The following is a 23,465-nucleotide window of genomic DNA, read 5'->3' as shown; positions in this document are numbered from 1 at the left end:
TTTTATGGGGGAGCCCCTCATCAAGGCCCCGTTTTGCAAAATTGGGGACTAAAGGAATGTTGTTTTAGCCAAGTAGTTTTGACTCATTAAAGTATTCAAAGGCCAATGAGAGTACGCTATCGATTTATTGGGGGGGGGGGGGACCACACAAAAAATGGCGGCCGACAAATTGATCTGACCTAAAATAATAGCAAAACGAAGTGCCCGCGACCAAGATGAATGACGTTGGATGTTTGTTAAATCTTGGGTAATTGTTACATTTTTTTCCCCATTGTAATTGTTGGATCGCTAAGTGCGAAATTTTAGAGATTCAGAGGATTCTTCATTTTCCATTTTTTCTTTTTCCATTGCAATTGTTGGAATGCTAAGTGCGAAATAGGGATTTTGGTTTGTTGATTTGTAATTAAGCTCACACACCCTAAGTGAACCCCAGGTGCTGTAGAATTAACACCTTTGGTGGGGGGGGGGGTTATGAGGGGCCCTGGTAAGTGCACCCGGGTTAGTTTTATTTTTATAAGTTTACAATTACCCATTTAACGATATTTTGTCTTCTTTCATTGCATCGTTTCACACACACACCCCTCAAGGTGGTTGTCTTTTTTATGTGAATTAATATGATCAACAACAAAACCTTTATTAAATACTCAGTTAAAACATACATAAATTAACCTATGTGCGTAATATATTTGTTTTAATTGCTGGGGATCGCAATACTAATTTGTATGTAACCTGTATTGATGACTTTACCGATTGGTTTTTTAATACGACCATGTCTTACAACTTCGGCTCTGCTTGTATCATATTTATCATAGATAGGATGACATCTTAATTCATCAAGATCAATCTCATTTTCAATTTGTCTCATTTATATAAATTCCTCTTCTTCTAACATAACATTATTTTTCAGCAGAGGAATACTTCTCGAGATAATTCTGTTCGTCTTTTACTCTGATGTCATCAGAAGCATTTTGTTTTTCGTCATATCGTTAAGCGTACGATATTTTCGTCCGCCGCAAGACACACATATAACTGGATCTTCCCTTAACCCTAACCCCACACTTCAGACATGGTTGTGGTCCAGTACTGCCACGGCGAACAACGGCCATGTGATATCCACAGTAATCTCCATGACAATTTTTTCCACAAGGACTTACTGATCCGATCATGAGCCATCGACAACGATTTTTGCCTAATGCATATTATATTAATAGACAAAGTTCAGTTGAAGATAATACTTTTCCTAATAATGTAGATGATTAATTCTACTATTGCAAAACAACTGCAAGAAGAGTGTTTTAGTGTAACCGGGGAAAAAACCCAGATTTCCCAAGGTTAGAAATCGCGCAAGAAAAAGTACTAAACGAGATAAAATCGTTATTAACCACGACTGAAATTGAGAGATTAAAATAATCGAACCAAAGAAGAGTAGATATACATTTTTTTTAACGAGAATGAAAAAGATTATCAGCGATATAACCAGAGTACATCACCAAGTTCGACTTTGACAGATTAACTAAAGATAAGAAACAGCCACCATTCGAACTACAGTTACATGATTTTATCAAAATGGCTAAGAACGAATTTATCAACGATGGTGCTGCTCATGTTTTTTCAACATTAAAGATAGATGGTGATGGAACATTTATTGATTCCACAACGGATGACAAACGAGCGGCTACTGTTATTAATAATCTTGTTCACGACAGCAAGTACATATTCAGAATAAAATTTATTGTCGAACATATCAGCGAAGATGGTCCGACTTGGATTATTTGTGATAAACTTGACCCTGTCAAGGAATCACGTCGACATAACAATGTCGTCACGATAAATAAAAATTCTAAACCAGGTATTTTCACTGGAATTGACAAACCATACTACAGCAAGGCATATCCAGTGTCCGCTGTGGTTGACCCAATATATCGTTTAAATGAACCAGACATAGATAATCTTGCTCCGATGAGAACAGGCTCGCTAAATTGTGTTGCTCAACGTATAATGGAGCATTTTGTGCTTGATTAAAAATTAAGAAACCAAGAACCCTCTTTCGCACTTAGCCATCCAACAATTGCAATGGAAAAAGAAAAATATAACAATTACTGAAGATTTAACAGATATCCAACTTCATTCAACCTGGTCGCGGGCACTTCGTTTTGCTACTTATTTTTTAGGTCAGATAAATTTGTCGGCCGCCATTTTGCTGGGTGCCCCCCTCCCCCAAAAATCGGTAGCGTACTCTCATTGGCCTTTGAATAGCTTAATGAGTCAACACTACTTGGCTAAAACAACATTTTTGTAGCCCCCACCTTGCAAACGGGGCCTTTGATGAGGGTCTCCTCCCAAAATAGGTCGCCTTTTTTTTTTGGGGGGGGGGGGGGCGGGTCTGCCCCCCCCCCCCGCTGCTTAACGACTTTATAGTGCAAACCTTTAAATGACACATAGATTTTAAAAACTACTGAGATACCTTTCTACAAGGTGAATTCTAATCAAAAGCAGGACTACCCGAAGTGCTCGTTAGACATTATATGCGTTGAACTTTACCCGTCTTCTTAATCCATGACGCGGCAGGTGCTGCTTAAAATAGCGATAACTGTTAAAAAGTGTAGTTGATAGTCATAGCCTCAGTGGACTGGACTCATTACATAAACATATAGAAACCTTGTTGCAAAATTAGCAATGGAAAGTAAGTCCCGTCTTCTAGAGCACCCCTCCATCCACCCTCAAGGCCCGGTTGACTTCTGATTTATGTGCCCAAGTATAAAAAATATCAACACGAGTCTGTGTTACTTAAAGAGGAACCTATCCACCAAGTTTCACAACTGTACAATACTTAAAACTAAAGTTATCCTGCGAAAACGAACGTGTGGACGGAAGCACAGACACCAAACGGCAAACGGGTCACTATTTATGCGAGCTGGGAAAAAAAAATTGGTTAATTAAGAACCAATTTATATTTCACTAAATAGATGTTTGCCCTCTCGTCTTGAAAAGTTGCCCTCCTCTCCATTCTGTTTAGGAATATAAAACCCCGAAAATAAATGTAAACTAATCATCTGTGTATTTAAAATTATTGTAATCTCCATTTATGGTCACGAAGAGAAATTTTACTGATAATCAAGAGCTTTAATATTTATTACCCTCCACCAAAAATATTACAATGTCGATAGAAAAATCATGTGTGAGCATATTCAACTTGCAAGTAAGCCTTTAATCGCTATCAAACGTTTATTAATTCATAACACGATTGAAAAGGTATATTTAACTCATAACATTCTTTTCAGCTTTACAGGCATTACTATTTGCGTGTATGAATAGCTTTTGTTGATCAAGCTTCTTATCCATTAATCAAGGGTCACCTTGTTGTAAAGTAGCTAAAGGTCACGTGATGTAGGGTGACGAGATGAACCGCAAGAAAGGTATCTCCCAGTATTAATACCGGAATAAAGGTATTTACTAGAATAAATAGCGGAGTGTGTGTGTGTGTGTGTGTGTGTGATTTGGATTTTTATCGTAGCTTTAACAAATTTTCAGTCATATTGCTACGATGTCTGCAGTGTGGCAGTTTATAGTGATGTCTAGCATTGGGGCATCATGCCGCAGACACGTAGCATGATGTCCCACCCAGTCACATTATCCTGACACCAAGCCGACCAGTCCTAACACTAACATCTTAATGCTGAGCGCCAAGCGAGGCAGCCGTTATTACAATTTTTGTAAGTCTTTGGTATGACTCGGCCGGGGATGGAACCCACGACCTCCCGCATCCGAGGCAGACGCTCTAACCACCAACGTTCCCTATAATACTTTTCCTGTGTGCGCGGAATTTTGAAACTGCTGCGCGGCATTTCTAATGAGCTGCGCGGCCGCGCAGCCGCGCACCTTAGAGGGAACATTAGCTAACCACTAGGCCACTGGAGCGGTCTAAATAAATAGCGGAAGAAAAGTAATTACCGGAATAATTGTGTAATACCATAATAAAACGAAGATTTATGATTTAAATTTTGTGCTTTTTGAAGCGAAATTGGGCAGTGCTTGCAACTCAAGTATTTGCAGCCAATATTTAATTTAAACTACATATTGATTGCAGTAGGTACAGTCTAACGACTTGCTTAAAAATCTGACATTTAGTGCATTTTATGGGAAAGATGAATTCTGTGGGAAAATCACACGCTGCATTAACATAAATATGAAAATTAAAAGTAAACCCAAAGTGTTCACAAAAAAAATTTGTTACCTTGCATTAACACAAGTAAGCCAAAATCTGTTTGAAAAAAAGATAAAATCACCGTTTAATTTTTTATTACATAAATATTCCCGTAATTACTTGTATACCTGTATTTATTCCGGTAAATATATTTATTCAGGTTAATCTAGGGATGCATGATTTGTAGTTTATTCTCATCCCGTGAGCATGCCGCGATGACGCGATGGAGCGATGAAGCGATGCGATGGAGCAATGAAATTATCATCGTTCCATCGCCCGGTGAAATACTACACGATGGAGCGATTGGCCCTAACATGATTCCATAGGAAATGCATCCTTTTCTTTGTGTCAGTAAGTATCTGTTTTCCTTGTTTTGCTGTCTCTGATTTGATTTGCATATTTGGGAGTTTAGTTCTCACTTTTCGTCCAAGTAGCATCTCGGCGGAAGATTTGTTGGTTGTTGCATGAGGTGTGGCTCTGTAATTGGGTAAAAAGTTATACATTTATTGTTTCCAACTTTTATGTTCTGTATTAGCTGCTTTAATTGCTTTTCCAATTGTCCTTATAAACCTTTCTGCTTCACCATTGGCTTGAGGCCATAAAGGTGTGATTTTCCTATGCTTGAATCCCATGTAGTCTGCAAACTTTGTAAACTCTGGTCCATTGAATGGAGGTCCATTATCCGTTTTTACAACCTCTGGTATTCTGAACATTCAAAATATCTTGTCAAGTTGCAGGATGACAGTCTTTGCAGCTGTTGAGTTAATAATTTAAACGACTGGATACCTTGAGTAGTCATCGACAAGTACCATTATATATACTCCAGATGGAAGAGAGCCACTGAAATCCATGCTAATTTGACAAAAATGGTTGTCTGGTAGAACTGTTGTTTTTAGCGGCTCCGTCATTTGCTTTGGCGTTGATGAAAGGCATGGTGTACAACTTTGACAGAAATCCTCTACTGTTTGTCAATACCAGGAAACCATACTTTCTCACGAAGAAGTTGTTTTGTCCTGACTATGCCCTGATGGCCTTGATGTTCTTGCTCTATTCACTCTGTTTTGTTGCCCTTTTGGTATTACTAGTTTCCTGTCACACAGTAGGACAACACCATTAGTAACTGGAACGATCGTGAGCTCATGTCTAAGGCTTTGAAAATGTTTCCAAGGTTTTGTTTTGTTTGCATGACTGTTTCCAATTTGCAGACTCTATCGATTTGATAACATGCTGAAGGTCCTGGATGACTAAAGTAGCTATCTTAATCTCTTCTAGAGCCATAGCTCTGAGTACAGGTATAATGGTACCAGTTATACAACCCCAAGTGATATGTAGGTCTGATGTCTTTCTTTACTTGTTGGTTTACATCTGAAAGTGCTCTACAGGCGTAGGCAATAATCTTTCCATTATTAGTTAATAATGTGCCTAGACCGACAGGAATTGCATGTACAATTAATTGCGTTTCCTTATTAGGATCTAATTACGCTATTATTGCGTTATTTGTTAAATTCTGTTTGAGTTTTTCAAACGCTTTATCGTTTTTCACTCCATTCCTATGGTTGATTTTGTTTGGTTAAGGCTCGAAGAGGGTCATTGATTGTTTGATGGAACGCAGCAGGCGAAGTACAAACAAAATTACATTATATCCATTTCAAATAAGGAAGATAACTATATTCATAATTTCATTACTATATGTACTGCATTACATTGCTTTTGTTGATTTTATACATACTAAGCATTTCCTTTTTGACGATTCATAAACCCATGTATGCATAACTTAAAACAATATCCGTTAAAAAATGACCCGGAAATCTGATCAAAATTCAACGCTGCGATCAGTTTTCAACGACTGTGAAAATCAAAATTCAACGTTAAGAATTGACCGTGGGTCAACTTTCAACGTTAAAAGCAGACCCGGAGGGTCAGAATTCAACGAGGGTCAAAATTTAACACTACACCGGCGACCAGGTTGAACGACGGTGGATATTTCTTAAATCTTGGGTAATTGTTATATTTTTCTTCTTCCATTGCAATTGTTGGATTGCTAAGTGCGAAGTTTTAGAGACTCAGTGGATTTTTCTTTTTCCATTTGTCTTTCCATTGTAATTGTCGGATCGCTAAGTGCGAAAGAGAGTTTTTGGTTTGTTAATTTATAATCAAGCACGCCACCCACCTACCAAGTGAACCTCGCGCGCTTTAAAACGAACGCCCATTTGAGGTTCGGAGGGCCAGAACAGTTGCACCTGGGTTAGACTTTTATAAGTTTACAATTACCTTTTTAAGTATATTCCGTCCTTTTTCGATGCGTCGCGGGTTCCCCTAGTATAATATTATCTGTAGCAGACGGTGACAATTTGTCTACCGCGTTGGTTTGGCACGAACCCATGAAGTCGTTTTCACTAATCGATCGAAAACTTGCCTGTACGCTTTAACTACTTCGGCCACTGTTTCGCTTAAGAATGTACGATGAAATATTTTATATGAGCATACGCTTACTGAACAGACAGACATTAAACATGCACACGTATTCGGTTAGTATAATATATTTATCAAGCATTTATATTTAACGTAACATGTATATTTCTCTAGCGAGTATACAATAATCAATTTTACATTGTACAATCTCAGCGAGTTATTAATAACACAAAGGTATTCAACAACATAGCTTCATGTAAAAAAAAAAAACTCTGCGTTTTATTAATAGCATAGGTATTTTAAAGCCTTCAGGTGACCAGGGCAATGTCTAAACTTTGAGTATAATGGAGAGCAGGTAATTTATTGTAGTTGGAAAAAAATACGTTACGCTCCTGTAATACAGGGAAACATCGTATGTCTACTCACTTAATGATCTGTAATTAACACGTTGTTGTAATAATAATAATAATAATAATAATGTGTTATTCACCGATTACCATGGAATCTCATACAGCTAAATTAGCTCGACAACGAGTGGATGCAATTAAGAAGTGTCCTCCAGTCCATGATTCTGTAAAATAACAGCTGCAACAATGCCAGGAAGCTCATATGGAATTTACAGAGGGTACAGAGCAGTTATTTATATCAATTGTAGACCCAACCAAAACAATTGTTGCTACAAATGAGGCAACACAAAAACTCTTAAGACATTACCTGCTGATAGTGATGGTTGTATTAAACCAACTCCACCGCCAATTCATCCACCACCACCCGAAGTTCAACCCCCACCACCAAATGCTAAAACCAAGATAATAGATAAATTTAATGAGAAAGGTATTGTCGCTATCAAGGATCCAGACCAAGTATTTGAAATTGCTGCATTTTGAAATGGTGTAGAGAGAGATATGTAAAACCCGAACATGTTCTCAGTTTGAAATCTGCTCATTGGATCAAAGTTGTATGTCGGATTGGTACTAATTCTCAACAAGTCAATATTTTTGAAATCTTCAAACAAGTAGTGGATGAATATGCTTCTAGAGCAGAATTGGGGAAGGAAGCAAAACAGGATGAATTGAAACGTAAACTTGAAAAATCAAACGAAGAAAGAATAAAATCAAGGGTAAAAGCTAGACTTAATACAACGAAGGAAAAAAAAAACTGCATCAGAAGCACTTTAGCGGCGCTCATCTAAACCAGAACCAGAACCACCAGAAGGAGCAACCGTAAGTGGCCTTGTCACTCCCGTAGTGCACTGAAAAAAGCAACAGGACAAAGATTAAAGACCTCAAAAAAGAGGCGCGGTTTATGATTGCCAGGAGCTCGGTACGGTCAAGTTCTGAGACTGCTGAGGAAGCTTCGTTAAAGCATCCCATGTTCAATTTTGATTTACCTGATGCTCATCGGTTATTCAACATAAAAAATGTTAGAGGTGTTTTCATGCGTGATCAATTACCGGAAAAACCAAACCGTGTTGAAACCGGTATCATTAATCTCAATGGACGTTCTGGTCCTGGGACTCATTATGTTGCATACGCGTTTGATCCACGCAAAGTTATTTATTTTGATTCGTCTTGATTGGCACCACCAAAATAATGTTTATGGTATATCAGCGACAGAGTGCGAGGCACTCCTATCTGGTATTCAACATTAGGAACACAAACATCAACGGATCCACCAATATGCGGTCCAGAAGTACTTGATGTACTTAATGCTGTGTCAAGATCATCAGCGCTGGCGCATAAAGTCGTGCACCAATACAAAAATGGTCGTTTTAAACAGGTTAATGGTTCATAATGGTAGATATTTACGGAAGATCTGCACCTATACGTAAGTGCCCAGATGAAGTTGATCTGTCTACGTATGTGACATGCGATGAACCTGCTGATCTTATTCGTGTTACAAGGGATGACCCGGATGAGGTTGTTATTCTTCAGGATCAACAAGGACGGTTGAAGACGATCAATATTAAGTGGGCCAATATTATCATGCGAGGTTTAGGGAACCAACGATAACATTGTGGTAGTATTTACTGGCGACGGGAAAATAGAACCCCCAAAATTATCAGTTGGAGATTTCGTGGATATACTCCCATATCCGTGGTTTAATGACTGGTTTACTCGTCATGACTAAAACTATAATTGTTAGTCTGGGAAAACCGATATTAGCCGATGACGCTGCAACGAAGTACGTGCACGACAGTAATGCCGCGAGAAGGACCTCGTTAACAAGAACGACTGATAGATTAACCACATTGCGATCTAAGTATGATATTCGTGTAACTGCGTTTACGATCCATCTCACAAACTATCAGATTCTTCCTCAGGCCTTCTATGATTTTATTTTTGGAAACCCAATAGTCGTCAGCACTGAGCTCGCTGACGTTCGCACACAACTTAGTGATCTAGTCATCTTTAAACCTCAATTGAAATATTTATTTCAAGGGTCGCAGAAACATCAGAACTGGTTGGAGAACGTCGAGAAGAGATCGTAGAGATAAATACTAAGATTGCAGCTACAATACTGATATTGATAATATCTGAACACCGAAATAAATGAGATAGAAGACATTACGAAGAGACCATTTATACTCGATTCATGTATCATTCTTTACCGGGAGGGGGTGGGGGTGGCAACATTAATTGGTTGCGAAACACATACGGTGAAATTACGTTATCAAAAGGATATTTAAGAATATCGGTCGCACATATTTCTCGCAAAGAAGATTATGGTTATGATGTTAATAGAGCAGATATAAGCGGCATTTAAGTAAATTTCATAGAGGTTAATTATTGGGTGATTATTTCATCCCCCAAACAACTATCATTTTCAAGATAAATACTCCGAGTGAGATTAGCATAATGTACATAACATTACCAGAATTTACAAAGAGATATGAGACTATTAAAGTTATTGTTTTTGCTGAGAAATTGTTATTGATCGGGCCACACTAGGTCGCACACAACAGTCGGTTTCAACAGGATAATGGTTTATAATGGTTGATATTCAAGGAAGATCTGCTACGCGCAATGATCCCAGTGTGATTGATTTATCCAAATACGCGACACGAGCTGAACTTGCCGATGTAATGCGTCTCGACGATTTTAAACCAAACGAAGTTGTTGTTTTTCAGGATCAGCAAGGACGTTTAAAGACTAGCAATATCCCGTTGACATATATTTTTCTGTGAGTTCCAGGTGCGACCGTAGGTAACAGAGTGGTGTTTACTAAAACCAGTAAAATTAAAAACTCAAAGGAATCACTCCGAACAATCACTGGACATATTACCTAACGTATTAGAAGAACTTGAGATATAATGTATGGCGATCTCAACATGAGCAGAAATACAATTATGAATGCTAGAGAATCAAAATCAGACGATGAGGTGGCAACAAAAATATACGTGGACGACAACAACAACTTCACGATCAGAACTGAGATCAGTAAATCCGTTGATGCAATGACTGGCGATCTCAACATGAGAGGAAATAGAATTACTAATTTGAGAGAACCAGAATCAAACGATGGCCCTGCAACAACAAAAACAAAATACGTAGACAACAACAACATCCCCATGATGACCTCGTTACTAACAATCAATGATATACTGACCACATTCAGATCTGAATATAAACTTCATATAATCGCGTTTACAAATTTTCGTAGAAACATAAATATCAATATTGATAATTTCTTTGGAAATCCAAAAGTCGTCGATATTAAGCTCGCTGAAATTATCACACGCGTCGTTGAAAATGTAATATTATTTATAGTCATGAGTTTATATTATGATCGATGCAAAACCGTCACTATTACAAAATTTATGAGGGCAACAACGTTGAAAATTAACACGCTGACACTTACAGGTAAATGTATAAAAATATGAGTTAGCGAGTATTCATGTTGCAAAATAGTTGGCGATATTGCTAAGGCATTAGGAAAATACATGGAACACCATAGGCTAAGTATCCTGCTGGAACACATCTTCCAGGATAGAATTATTGTGGTCCTGGAACTCGCCTTGATATTAGACTTGATGAAAAAAATCAAACAAACCGAGGCGAATTTCCGGTAAATGTGACTGATCAAGCATGCCATGTTCATGAGTCGCGTATAAAGATCTAGATATACAACAACAACATGTCGCGGATATCAAGTTACTTCACCAGCTAAATTAAAAAAATAATAAAATCATACGAGAATCACTAGCGTGAATAATAATAATAATAATAATGAGGACTTTGTATAGCGCCTAATCTTTAGAAGCTAAGCGCTTTACAACATTAGACAACACCTATAAGATAAAAAACATATAATGATATGATTACAACAAACACCATGAAATTAGAAAACATTAAAATACATGCTCTGAATATTTAAGGTAGGAAACATTATTAGGTCTTTAAGTTTGTTCTTGCAGTCGAAATAAGTGAGTTTTTAGAGCACTCTTGAATGTGATCACTGTATCTTTGTGTCTAAGTTCAGTGGGCAATTCATTCCACGTTGCTGGTTCCTGGTATGCAAAAGAAAGCTGTCCATATGACTTTGTTTTAATAGTGGGAATACTGAGTATACGATTGTCAGAAGAGGAGCGTTAAGTATCTTGCTGGTGTGTACACGTGGGTGAGGTCGGATACGCATGTTGGACTAGAGTCCGACAGTGAAACGTAGCACAGAGAACAAATTTTGTGTTAGATTCTGGATCGAATGGATAGCCAGTGTAGGGTACAGAACAGCGGGGAGGTGTGCTCTGATCGTGGTGCTCTAAGCATGATCCGAGCATCTGTGTTTTGAACTTTTTGAAGTTTCTGGAGCAGATATTGAGTTGAACCGGACATAACTGAGTTACAATAGTCCAGTCTTGAAAGTACTAATGAAAACACAAGTGTTTTAGTGGCATCAGCTGAAAGATATTTGCGAACTGATCTGATGCGTTAGAAGCTTAATAATTATCGGACACCAGCCTGCCGGAAGCACAATTCATGAATTTAATTTCTAAGAGAGATGACCACAGCAGGTGCTCGGTAACAAATAAGTTTTGTTTCACGGATACGAGCACTGACGTTACAGACAGTAACGAGTTCAGAACTGCAAAACACTTAATTCCAGTGGCAACTGTCGCAATTTGTATTCCTGTCCTGGACAGACTTTTGAAAATCGTGCTTCTGTTAGACGACGTACTACGTTCAGTTCTGGTTTTGCAATTAGGCGTCATCTAACCGACAGCCACAATGAAATTTTTATGATGTTTCCATTGAGTTCCAACTTAGTCTTTTGCAGCGACAATAACACAATATACATAGAAGTCAGACACCAAACAGACACTGGTTTTGGAGGGAGCTTATCATGTTATATATAAATATATATAAGTTTTGTTGCCACTGGAATTATATATATATATATCAACAAAACTCAGAGCGCATCAACTCTCATCTGGCAGTTACGCACTTATGCTGATAAAGTGCCTGCATGATTACCGCAGGAAACAAAGAGTAGCCGATAAATGCATCAGACTTAATTTATCTATAGTACAACTTATGAAATAAGTCGGCGTCTTACCACTGCTTTCAGTACTTGCTGCAGGTGATGGAGGGCACTTTGTTGCCTGGAGTACTTGTAAAGCCTTATGGTCGCTAGGTAGGTAAAAGAATAGCGCATGCGTTCTGACACTTCCTTCAACATCATACCGATAAGTAATTTTGATAATAAGAAAAAACTCAGTGACATAAAAACATTGCGCGCTGCCAAAAACAAAAATAAGCACGATGGCATCTGCCTCATTAGGATGCAAAGTTATTGTCACGGCTCTGTAACACACCGGGCCATGATCGTAAACAAGCCAGATAGCGATGCAGACTATTTGGACTACTTTAGTCTGTCTACATCTGATGGCGTCAAAAATATAGTTCGTGCAACAAAGTCGCATTTATTACATAACATAAATTCAGCATGTGGACGGATCAGCTTGCAGCCACTTTGTATTTATTTTATCAGATCACAATGCCAGCCAGGGAATATTCTGTCTTGTCATATTAGTCGAGCTTAAAACACTGCCTGCCTAGGCTGATGACAAGTTTGCTTTGAGCAAAGGTTAGTAACCAGTAGGCCATGTAATAATGATAGGTCACATTCTTTTGGTCTGTACTTCAAATAAAATGAAAGCATCGTGGTGCCATAAAGAATACAGAGAGCCTTGAGGAATCTATCTCAGACGACGAACGATTGTTCAGTGATAAATGCGTGCTGAATGTGGCATTTTTTTCGTTTTTTCAACGTCATAGATGGCAGCTGCTGAACGGAACATCCTATAGTTGCCGTGGTCATTTATTGTCAGAACACCTGTCTTGCTTACGTTTGTGTTTCGCTGATCTATAGTTCACGACTGAACCGATGAAATTTGTTTTAAAGGAAACAAGATAGTTGTACCCTGTACTATGTGCAAGTGACGCAAAATGTATTGTAGCGCTATTAATTTTCACGCACTTGCTGGAAAGCTTCCTAGGCCAAAAGACGGTTTTATTCTGCCAGGGCATAAATATAATCCTTTGGACAAACAGCTTGAAGCCAATGATCAGCCGCTTCCTGGCCAAGAACCATATAGTCAAGTAGATGACACAACGATTCGATGCGATGAGAGAGAGAGAGAGAGAGAGAGAGAGAGAGAGAGCTTTTGTCAGCGGAGCTATAAAAACAACTTGAATTCAACGGCGGTAGACCGAACCGATGGGCATCAAATCCAACAAAAATAAGATGCCGGCAAATGAAAGAATACGACTGGCTTTCAGACGTATTACATAAGGCAGGAGGACGCCATTTTCCTAAGCGTATATTTATTGTTAATAGTGTTGCTGATATAAGAAAAATAGATATTGCAGATTTTCGTATAGTCCCTGCCAGTAGATGACTTATTGTTGTTTGTACCATAGGGCATAATTCTATATTTGCCTTAAAGTTAGCTGAATGTGTAGTAAACCAGCTATAAATGCAATTAATAGCTAATTTAATATATTCCTTGATTTTCTTGTAATCCATAGACCACAATTTTAAGTATGACTTTCCAATAGCTGAAGGATTTAATAAGGGAAGTAATCCCGATGATTAAATGGGACACAATATTGTCTGTTTCCAAGACGATTTACAGTACATTTAGGAGAAACAGTAGCACCACACATTCTCCATCGACATACTACTAAACTTGTTACGTGCGTGCGTGCGTGTACGCAATGTATACATACATACATACATACATACATACATACATACGTACGTACGTACGTACATACATACATACATACATACATACATACAATGACTGACAGTGTCGTACCAGTCATAAATCATTCCCAAATGCTCTCAACGACTCTTGTCTCAGTTGGAACAAGGAAATTCTTTGCAGTGAAGGAAAATGTAGCACTGAAAGAAGACACTCGACCTTCATAGGACGAGATTAGTGGTTAAAACAAGTTAATCACCACTGTCCTTCGAGCAAATGTATGTTGATGAATATACAGTTCAAACAAATTCAATGATGCACCTTATTTTGTATAATTTCTATTTCAGGAGTCTCGGGATCATAAAGAAAACGTCTACAGAGTTTGGTTGAAATATTTAATATGGCGGAATTTATGCCGTCTTCTGGTAAACGTCAGCACAGTTTATTTTATTCAATACATAAGTAAAGAATAATATGACAATGATGGTCTGTACAAATCATTGACACAGTTTCAAAATTATGCTTTGAAACACAATAATATACAATTTAAATACCTTCGGTTAGGTCTGTTTGTTTTTGTTATATTAATGCAATAACAAATGATTATATAAAATATTCTTATGCATCTTAATACATGCTGTAAAAAACGGTTAATGTAAATAAAATTCCACCTTTAAGAAAGGTCAGACAAAATACATGGAAAATGTAAAAATGGTACTGTATAAATATTTACCCTCTCAGCTGCTAGTACAATCATATTTAGATCAGATATACACGTATGTTGTTGGTTTTATTTATTTATTTATTTATTTATTTATTTATTTTTCAGTCAAATACCTGACGAACTATGATGGTAATATTATATTTTGTTATGTTTTTTCTTCTGTCCATCTGCCTGCCTGTCTCTCTATCTGTATGTCATCTCAGATCAAACACGACATACAAATAACTAGCATCATGGTGTCATATGATAGGTTTTTATGATCGAGGAAATTTGCAAGGAACGATACGTAACAACCACTTTTCTCCAATCCCAGTCATGTAAAATTACATTGCGAAAAACGTTTCCTTCCTATCCTGCAATAATTTTCTTATTCCATCGCAAGCTTATCGTTAAAATCACAGGACTGAACATTTATTAAAATAGTACACCGGTATAACACTGAAGTTGCTAACTGTGCAATTTACTTAAAGATGGAATTTTTTTTATTATCCTGACCTATTTTTCTTGCGTTCGCTGATTGTTTTTGCTGCTGCTGATGATGATAATGACGATGATTAATTCTGTAAATATTACTGTCGTTAATGTTTTATAATTTGGAACAATCATTGTGATAGTGATTATGGCAAAGATATGTTTGATGTAGAAATCAATAACGTGAATTCTGTGTCAGTTTCAGTACAACAGTATAGATAGGTTCATTCCAGTGGATGTTTAATATACGAATAACATTAATTTATATCCGTTTCAGTACAACAGCGTGGAGAGGATCATTACAGTAGATGTTTAATATACGAATGACATTAATTTAGATCAGTGTTAATACAACAGCGTGGAGAGGATTGTTTCAGTGGAAGTTTAATTTACGAATGACATTAATTTATATCCGTTTCAATACAACAGCGTGGAGAGGATCATTACAGTGGATGTTAGTAGTGAAGTGGGATTCCCTAGCCTCAATGGGAATTAGCATTACAACCCCTCCCCCCGGGACACTCTAGCCTCAAAGTTTCTAGCCTCAGTGGGAATTAGCATTACAGACACACACACACACCCGGACACTCTAGCCTCCAAACAGGTCCCGGCACTATAACCTCAAGGGGAATTGAACATGGGAAATTTTAACATGGATGGGACTGTATAGCCTCAAGGGGAATTTAACATGGGGATATATCATGGGACTGTATAGCCTCAAGGGGAATTGAACATGGAAATATTGGGTCTGTTTACGGACAAGGAGTTTGTATAGCGTCTGACGTCACAGTAGGGGAGATTGGTAACAATGTGTCAACTATGGGAAGGTGACGTTACAGTACTGAGGAAAGAGCGGGGTGTACAGAGATAACACAGACAAGAGACAAATACTTGTACAACATTTTCTTTTTTAAATTGGGGAGGCAAGAAAGTCATTTCTTTTCGAGGCCTATATGTGGCCCTGAAAAAGGCCTTTGGGTTTATGTTAACATTATTCCGTTAACATAGAGGGCATCGCATAGGTCTTCTTCTTTTCCTCAAACTTTGTCTGACTTCTGGTCCGTAAATCAGAACCCTCTTCAAACAGCCTTGTCTCTCCACATAAATTCTTCTTTTCAAACAGCTTGTATCCGTCATCCTGACAATGGTTCACGATGATCTGACATACATTGGTAAGTACGTACGGAACAGCATTGAAGATACGAGAGTAGAGGATTCTACGTTGGTCCACATCTTGTGACGAGAACAGGTGAAGGAATGCAGCGAACTGCGGTTTATTTATATGGGAAGGGAGGATCGAAACGGATTGAGTTCATTCACCAATCCAAACACGCGTTACAAAATTCAGTCACCACACGGAATTAGTCATCCAATCCGAAGAGAGCAGTCTGTGACGTCACATTCCCTATATAGAGGCGCTAGCGTCTGTGCGCAGTCAATCCATGAGACATAGTTTTCAAACATGATGGAAACTAAGAAGACGATGAATTGGGGTGCACCGGCTGTGGAGACGAAAAGCGATGGAATAGAATTGACTACCCAAGTCAACACAGACCTGCTTCCAGAAGAGGTTAATTTTAATTGGGATTTTGTCGATTTTCTTTCGATAGAATTTGTTCCGGAACCAGAACCTTCGCCACATTCTCCTTCTTTACCACACGTGCAGAATTTTAAACAGAGACAGAAAGAAGAATTGGAGAAATTTTTACAGCAGAAAAAGGAAGCAGAACAAGCTTTCTTCCTTCAGCAACAACAGCAAGAAAAAGAGGCAAGAAGAAAACGACAGGAAGGAGCAAGAAACAAGGTAGTGAAAGTCAAATGGTCACGGTCCTTTTAGACATTTTAGCAGAGATAAGAAGTCTGAAACAGATGTATCAGACTTATTTATTACAACTGAAGAGATAAAGACCTTCCCGAGCTAAACAACCCAACCCTGTGATTACACCTGCTGGATCACCCTTAGTGATTTCTACCAAAGCATCATCGACAGGAGGCAGTTCAGAAGTAGGCCTTGGCCGTGGCAAAGGCTTAAGGCGGTTGAATCTGATTGCTTCCCATTCCTAAGTTTGTTGTTTAAACAAACAAATACCCAAAGACCTTTTTAAGGGCCACCCATTTCTCTCAAAATGAGATAGTATTTCAATTGCCAACATCAATTAAAACTCAAAAACCCTTTTTACCCATATTGTATATGTGGATGTATGAGTGCATGAGTGTAGGTTCTTATACTAAAATTCAAAACCAAAAGACACTTACGTTTTATGCCTGGTCTATTCTGGTCCAAATTTTACAATCCAATTCACAACATAACACTTTAAAACGTTCTTAGGCTTCGTCTGTGTCTGTCGTCACTCTCACAGTTTTGTCCTCCATTTCTTCCTCACTTTCTTCTCGTCTTTTCTTCTCACGTTTCTCTTTCTGCACGTGTCTGGGTTCTTCCTTAGAGAAGGGTACATCTTCTTCCTCTCCAGACTCCCTCTCTTCTTCTTCTTCCTCTTGTTTCTTTGGGCATTCTGAAGTCCAATGTCCTTTTTCTTGACAATTATAATAGGTATCTTGACTTTTGTCTCTTCTAGCACTTGTTTTGCTTTTTTGACGGTCTGGACACTCTGAAGACCAATGCCCTTTCTTCTTACAGATAGCAAGTATCTTGACTTTTATCTCGAAAGGAGGGTGAGTAGTCCGTCGGCTTGTCTGAAGAAAATTTTCTGATGACACCTCGCAAAGCTCTGATCAAAAGTTCGATCTGTGTAGGCTGTTCCATCGTTCTGCTCAGTTTGAGAGTGAAATGAATAAGGGAAGGCAAGACACACCCTTTATATATACGTTGGATTGTCATGGATATAAAGTGCCCCATGGCGTTTAACATGTAATCATTTGACCTTTTGAAGCCAAGATGAAACGATCGCATCGGTTCGTGAAAAAGGAGAAGAAAGTAAGGGGCAGAAACGTGGTGAATCGCCTCGTACAATAGCTGAAGTCTTGGCACAAATTCATGCCAGTGATTTTGAAGATGACATGAGTGAACCAGTTTCCAGACCCAGAGATTCTTCACCTAAAAGTTCACCACCCTTTGTAAGCCCTGAAAAGTACTGTCACATTCGAGAGACGGAAAAGCGCTCCTCTAGAAAATTTAGAACCACAGCTTTCACCTACACGGTGAAGTTTAAAGATTTCAAGTCCGACGTACCGTTGGAGAATGCAGAAGGGTTCCTCACCGAGGTGTAGGATTCTTTGTTAACCACACTGAAGCGACAATGTCAAGCCAAAGAAGACGATCGCTTGAGACTATCCATACATCACGTCAATTTAAAGTCTTCCTGTCTGGATCGAGTTTAGCAGCCAAGCAGAACGGACACCTTCCAAAATCATGGACAAGATTCAACATGTACAACAATCCAATGAACAATTTCACATCACCGATAGAAAAGCGACACTGTTCATGACCCACGTGTCTCTTACCCAAGGGACTGGACGCAAAAAGGTCTTATTGGTGGACGACCTTCGTAACACCAAAACAAGCCTCGTCCGAATTAACAACCCTCAAGACCATATGTGTTTAGCCAGGGCTGTCGTAGTGGGAGGAACCTATGCCGACAAGAACGACACGGTAGATTGGAAAAGAGCCTGGAAAACTATTCGACAATCGGACCAAGACGAACAACGAAATGAAGCAGAACTCCAGTTACAACAAGCTGGCTTGTCCAAAGACACGCCCTGTGGTATTCCTGAAATGCAAATATTGCAAGATATTTTGGCACCATGCTACACCATGAAAGTGCACTTTCAACAAATGCGTGGAATTCCATTGTTTCGAGGCAAACATTTTAAGGATGGAAAATACATTCACGTCTATCATAACGATGAGCATTTCGATGTCATTACCAGTATCACCGGATTCCTGGGATACTGTTATTACTGTGAGAAATGTGGCTGTTGCTATAACAATCGAGAGCAACACAAACATTGTGGATCAAAATGCTCAGGATGTTTAGCCTCACAACCCTGTCTGGACGAAGGACAAACACGAGTGCATTGTTCACCTTGTCAGCGCACTTTTGTCAGCCCTGCCTGCTACCAACATCATCTAAAGACGCAAGGTTCACAGCAGAAATGTGCTTGTCAACTGCTGAGATTGTGTCCTACGTGTGGGCAAGGCATACTTACCAGTAATGCTAAGGCACACATATGTTCAGGAAAGAAACGATGTCACATTTGTCACCTATTCGTGGACTTGGAACATCAATGCTACATTCAAAAATACCAACCTCAACAGAAAGATGATGACCACAAGAAGAAGGAATTTCATCTATTTCGATTTCGAATGTATGCAAGAGACTGGCATTCAAATTCCTAATTTCTGCGTGGCTCATCGAGCGTGCGCAAAGTGCATCCAAGAACCAATTTTTAGTCATTGTCCTCAGTGCAGTAAGATTCTTGGAGGACGTGAAAAAATCTTTCGAGGACCGTACACGCTAACCGAATTCGCCCAATGGATCTTAGACCCCATCGACGATACGTGGAGCCAAGAGGACATCGAACGTAACGGAGATTGTCTTCGCCATGCCAAGGTGATGGCTCACAATGACTCAGGATACGATGAACAGTTTCTTTTGAGGTACTATAAGGAACAAGGCACCGCTCGTCCTAAGGTGACTTTGAACGGAGCCAAAATCATTTCTATGCAAGTGGGACAAGTACAGTTTAAGGATTCGATGAGTTACTTGGCCATGCCTTTGAGCCGAATGACCAAAACGTTTGGAATGACAGAAATGTCCACAGGTTATTTTCCACCAATTTCAATACAGAAGCCAATCAACACGCTGTCCTACCCCATTTGCCTGAGCTCAAGGTTACGACCCCGACAACATACGTGCCGAACAACGAGAAGCTTTCTACGCTTGGTACCACGTCCACGCCTCAGACACCTTCGACTTTCAGGAAGAAATGTTAAAGTATTGTCGTTCCGACGTTGCAGTGGAAAATTTCGAGAACTGTTCGTGGAATACGGAGGGGTCTATCCTTTGAAAAAGCTTGCACCATTGCCAAAGCGTGTTCCTTAGAGTACCGCCAACGATTCATGCCTGAAAACACCCTGGCTGTCATCAGCCCTCAAACGACCAACTTTGTCAAACGCCAAAACTCGGGCAAAGCCCTACGCTGGTTACAATAATTGTGCGACAAGGAAGACAAATGGATTCAGCACGTTTGCAACGGAGGGGGCGAAAAGACCATCAGAACGTATTCGGTAGATGGCTGGGACTTAGAAAACCCCAAGATCGTGAACGAGTTTAACGATTGCTTATTTCACGGATGTCCCGTCTGTTACACTGAACGTGGTACTAAAAATCAGTTTTTACAACGATCCATGGAAGACTTGTGCCAGGCCACTTGTCAGCTAAGTTTGAAGTTAGAACAGCAAGGATGCCAAGTGGTGGAAATGTGGGAACACGAATATGATCACAGTTTGAAAACCGATCCCGAGTTTAAACGCATCGTGGAAAGTTACAAGTTGATGCACCCCCTGACCCCGAGAGATAGTTTGTACGGAGGACGGACAAATGCCACCTGTTTGTTGTACCACGCTGACGAAGAGAAAGGAGAAGAAATCAGATACTTGGACGTGTGTTCACTGTATCCCAACGTGTGCAAATATTGTCGCTTTTCTTCAGGGCACTCGCAATTGCTGACGGAACACATTGACCTGGACCACATTCGACAATACGAGGGCTTGATCAAGTGTAAAGTTTTGCCTCCCACCGACTTGTACCATCCCGTGTTACCTCACCATTGCCAAGGAAATCTGATGTTTCTCTTGTGCCGTACTTGTGCCGAAACCTATAACCAATACCAACCTTGTCAGCACACCCAGTAAGAACGTGCTTTGACTGACACATGGGTGAGCGTGGAATTGTTTAAAGCTCTGGACATGGGATACCAACTGTTAGAAGAATACTAAATTTACCACTTTCCCAAGACAAGAAATACCACAAAGGTTACCAAACTCAGAAAGGCATTTTTGCAGACTACGTGGATGCTTTTTGAAACTAAAACAAGAAGTTAGCGGCAATCCTTCCTTGTGTCACACTCCCGAAGACCAAAAGACATTCAAAGAGAAATACTGTGAGCAGGATGGCATCACTTTAGACCACATCGAGAAAAACGAAGGCAGGCAATCTTTTGCCAAAGTGATGTTAAATTGCTTGTGGGGTAAAATGGCACAACGGCCGTGTTTACCCAAGACGGAATGTTTGACAGAACCTTCCTGGTACTTCCAGATGATTCACGACAAAACCAAATACATGAAACACGTGGACGTCGTTGGTGAGGATTTGATATTAGCCAATTACGTAGAAGATCTGGACTTTGTACAAGCCGACGAATTTAGAAATGTTATCATTGCCGCTTACGTGACAGCCCATGCTCGCTTAAAGTTGTACGAAGCTTTAGAACTATTAGGGGATCGCGTCCTGTGCTTTGACACGGACAGTTGCATCTACATCGATCGCCCGGGTCAACGTTACCCTGACATCGAAGGAGACCGTTTAGTAGCCTGGAGAGACGAGCACCCCGACGACAAGATTCTAAGTTTCGCTAGTGGCGGTCCTAAAAATTACGGCTATGAATACCGGGACAAACAAGGAGAAGTGCACACAGAGTGTAAAGTGAAAGGATTGATTCTCAATTATCGCACCATGCGAGTGGTAAACTTTGGCGTATTGAAAAAATCCTTGCAGTCTGGAGAGGATGAATACTTTAAAGTGACCACCTACCAACCGCACAAGATTGTACGTTTACCCACTCACCAAATTGTCAGTCGACCTTTGGAAAAAGTCTATCAGATCGTGTACCAGAAGCGAGTACGTCTTCCCAATCACTTCACTTTGCCGTATGGACATGTCGGTGTAAAAAATTGGTTGTAAGAGGATAGCCACCAACAAGAAGGATGACATCGCCACAGCAAGAATCGAGTGAGAAGCCCAATGAGAACTCCAAGTTCAAACCCTACCATTTTCGGTCTTCTTCCCTGACTATTGTGATTGTGCCCGTCGATTGGAAACGTTTTAAAAATGGCCCACGGATTGGGAAGGATTACCTACTTCGAATGTTTCAGCTAGAACAGGATTGGTCTACTTGGGACCTGAGACTGGATTTGGATACGAAGTTCAGTGTTTCAGTTGCGGCCTGAAGTTACGAATGGATCTATGTATCTATAATGATTCAGCTATTCTGGAACATACTCGATGGTCTCCGCATTGTCCTTACCTTTCTATGGCCTTTTCATCCATTACACTACGTTACAATTATGACGGTACCTTAGAGAAAGTAGTACCGTTGTCCAGCAAGAAAAAACAGAAAGACTTCCAAAACTAGACATAAGAAAGGAACGATGTACAAGCTTGAGACCTCATTGCGATTAGTATAAGAAGGGACAATGTCCAAGATCGATAGTTCATTTTGACAACCAAGACCAAGCGAACAAGATGAATACCTTCAGAGAAACACAAACCAAGTTCAGACAGGCATAATTCAAATTCGGTGATTCTCAAGTGGAGTGCGATGCTGTACCTTGCCATGAGAGCGATGCAGTAAAGCATGATGGGAACTTTGTTCTCACTACTACTACTACCACTATACCTATCATGGAAAGTGAAGCTATGCGTGTCAAACCTGACGGATGCGAAAGCGATGACACTCGTCATCGTAGACTCTTTGCTGGTTGTCACTCTGGATGTCAACTTTCATGTCTACCACCCTACGGATGTCATCCAGCACTGAGCAAACTCCTGTCGATGTCACCCTACCCTCATGAAACGAACCTGTGAAAGACAAATATTCGTTCCCTGTGCGTTTGCCTGAATACTGCAACTTTGAAAATCTCTGGGAGGACCGACTCCTGAAGAATTAGTCAGAGCCGGATTTTTCTACTTGGGCGAAGGGGATAAAGTCAAGTGCTTCAGTTGTTGTGTGTCACTTCATCAGTGGGAACAACAAGATTCAGCCTACCTGAAACATGCTCGATGGTCCCTGAATTATCACCATTTACCTTTATTGGGACGATATCAATAATCCCTGAATGTATACTTTGCAAGAGAACATTCGTGGTATGCCTGTGGAGTTCAGAGAACGCATTTACCGAGAACTGGTCAAAATTCAAGTGAAACGTAAAGAACAATTGCATCCGTTACGTCACCGATGTTTAAACCACTGGTACCTGAATCCTATAAGAGGACTGATTCATAAAAAAGTGTTCCAGTGGTCAGACCACGTTAAAAACTTCGAGGCCGAGAAGGATCGTCATGTTCATGATTTTCGTTACTTCGAGATACACTTACTCCAACGAATTCCAGAAGAAGAGTTGGAGGATTACATAAACCTTTTACGCAACATCAGCTTAGTGGAAGAGGAAACTTCTGAGCGAACTCTGAACTGTAGGTTAGTGC

The 23,465-nt window shown here is 39.7% G+C and overlaps 1 protein-coding gene across 2 annotated transcripts in view; it reads left to right on the top strand.

The window, feature by feature from the left end:
• LOC149772879 (uncharacterized) overlaps positions 1 to 23,465 on the top strand; it is a 103,550-nt gene that overhangs the window by 20,852 nt on the left and 59,233 nt on the right. For both annotated transcript variants that reach the window (XM_089947162.1, XM_089947161.1), the window contains exons 2-3: positions 14,174 to 14,251; positions 14,656 to 14,679. In XM_089947162.1, coding sequence (XP_089803288.1) covers positions 14,227 to 14,251; positions 14,656 to 14,679 — 49 coding nt within the window. In that variant the 5' untranslated portion in view covers positions 14,174 to 14,226. The remainder of the gene's footprint in view (positions 1 to 14,173; positions 14,252 to 14,655; positions 14,680 to 23,465) is intronic.

Source organism: Sinohyriopsis cumingii, unplaced genomic scaffold (genome assembly GCF_028554795.1).
Source record: "Sinohyriopsis cumingii isolate HCF-2022 unplaced genomic scaffold, ASM2855479v2 utg001050l, whole genome shotgun sequence".
In the NCBI taxonomy this organism is placed as follows: domain Eukaryota; kingdom Metazoa; phylum Mollusca; class Bivalvia; order Unionida; family Unionidae; genus Sinohyriopsis; species Sinohyriopsis cumingii.
This window is presented reverse-complemented; position numbering and strand designations above follow the sequence as displayed.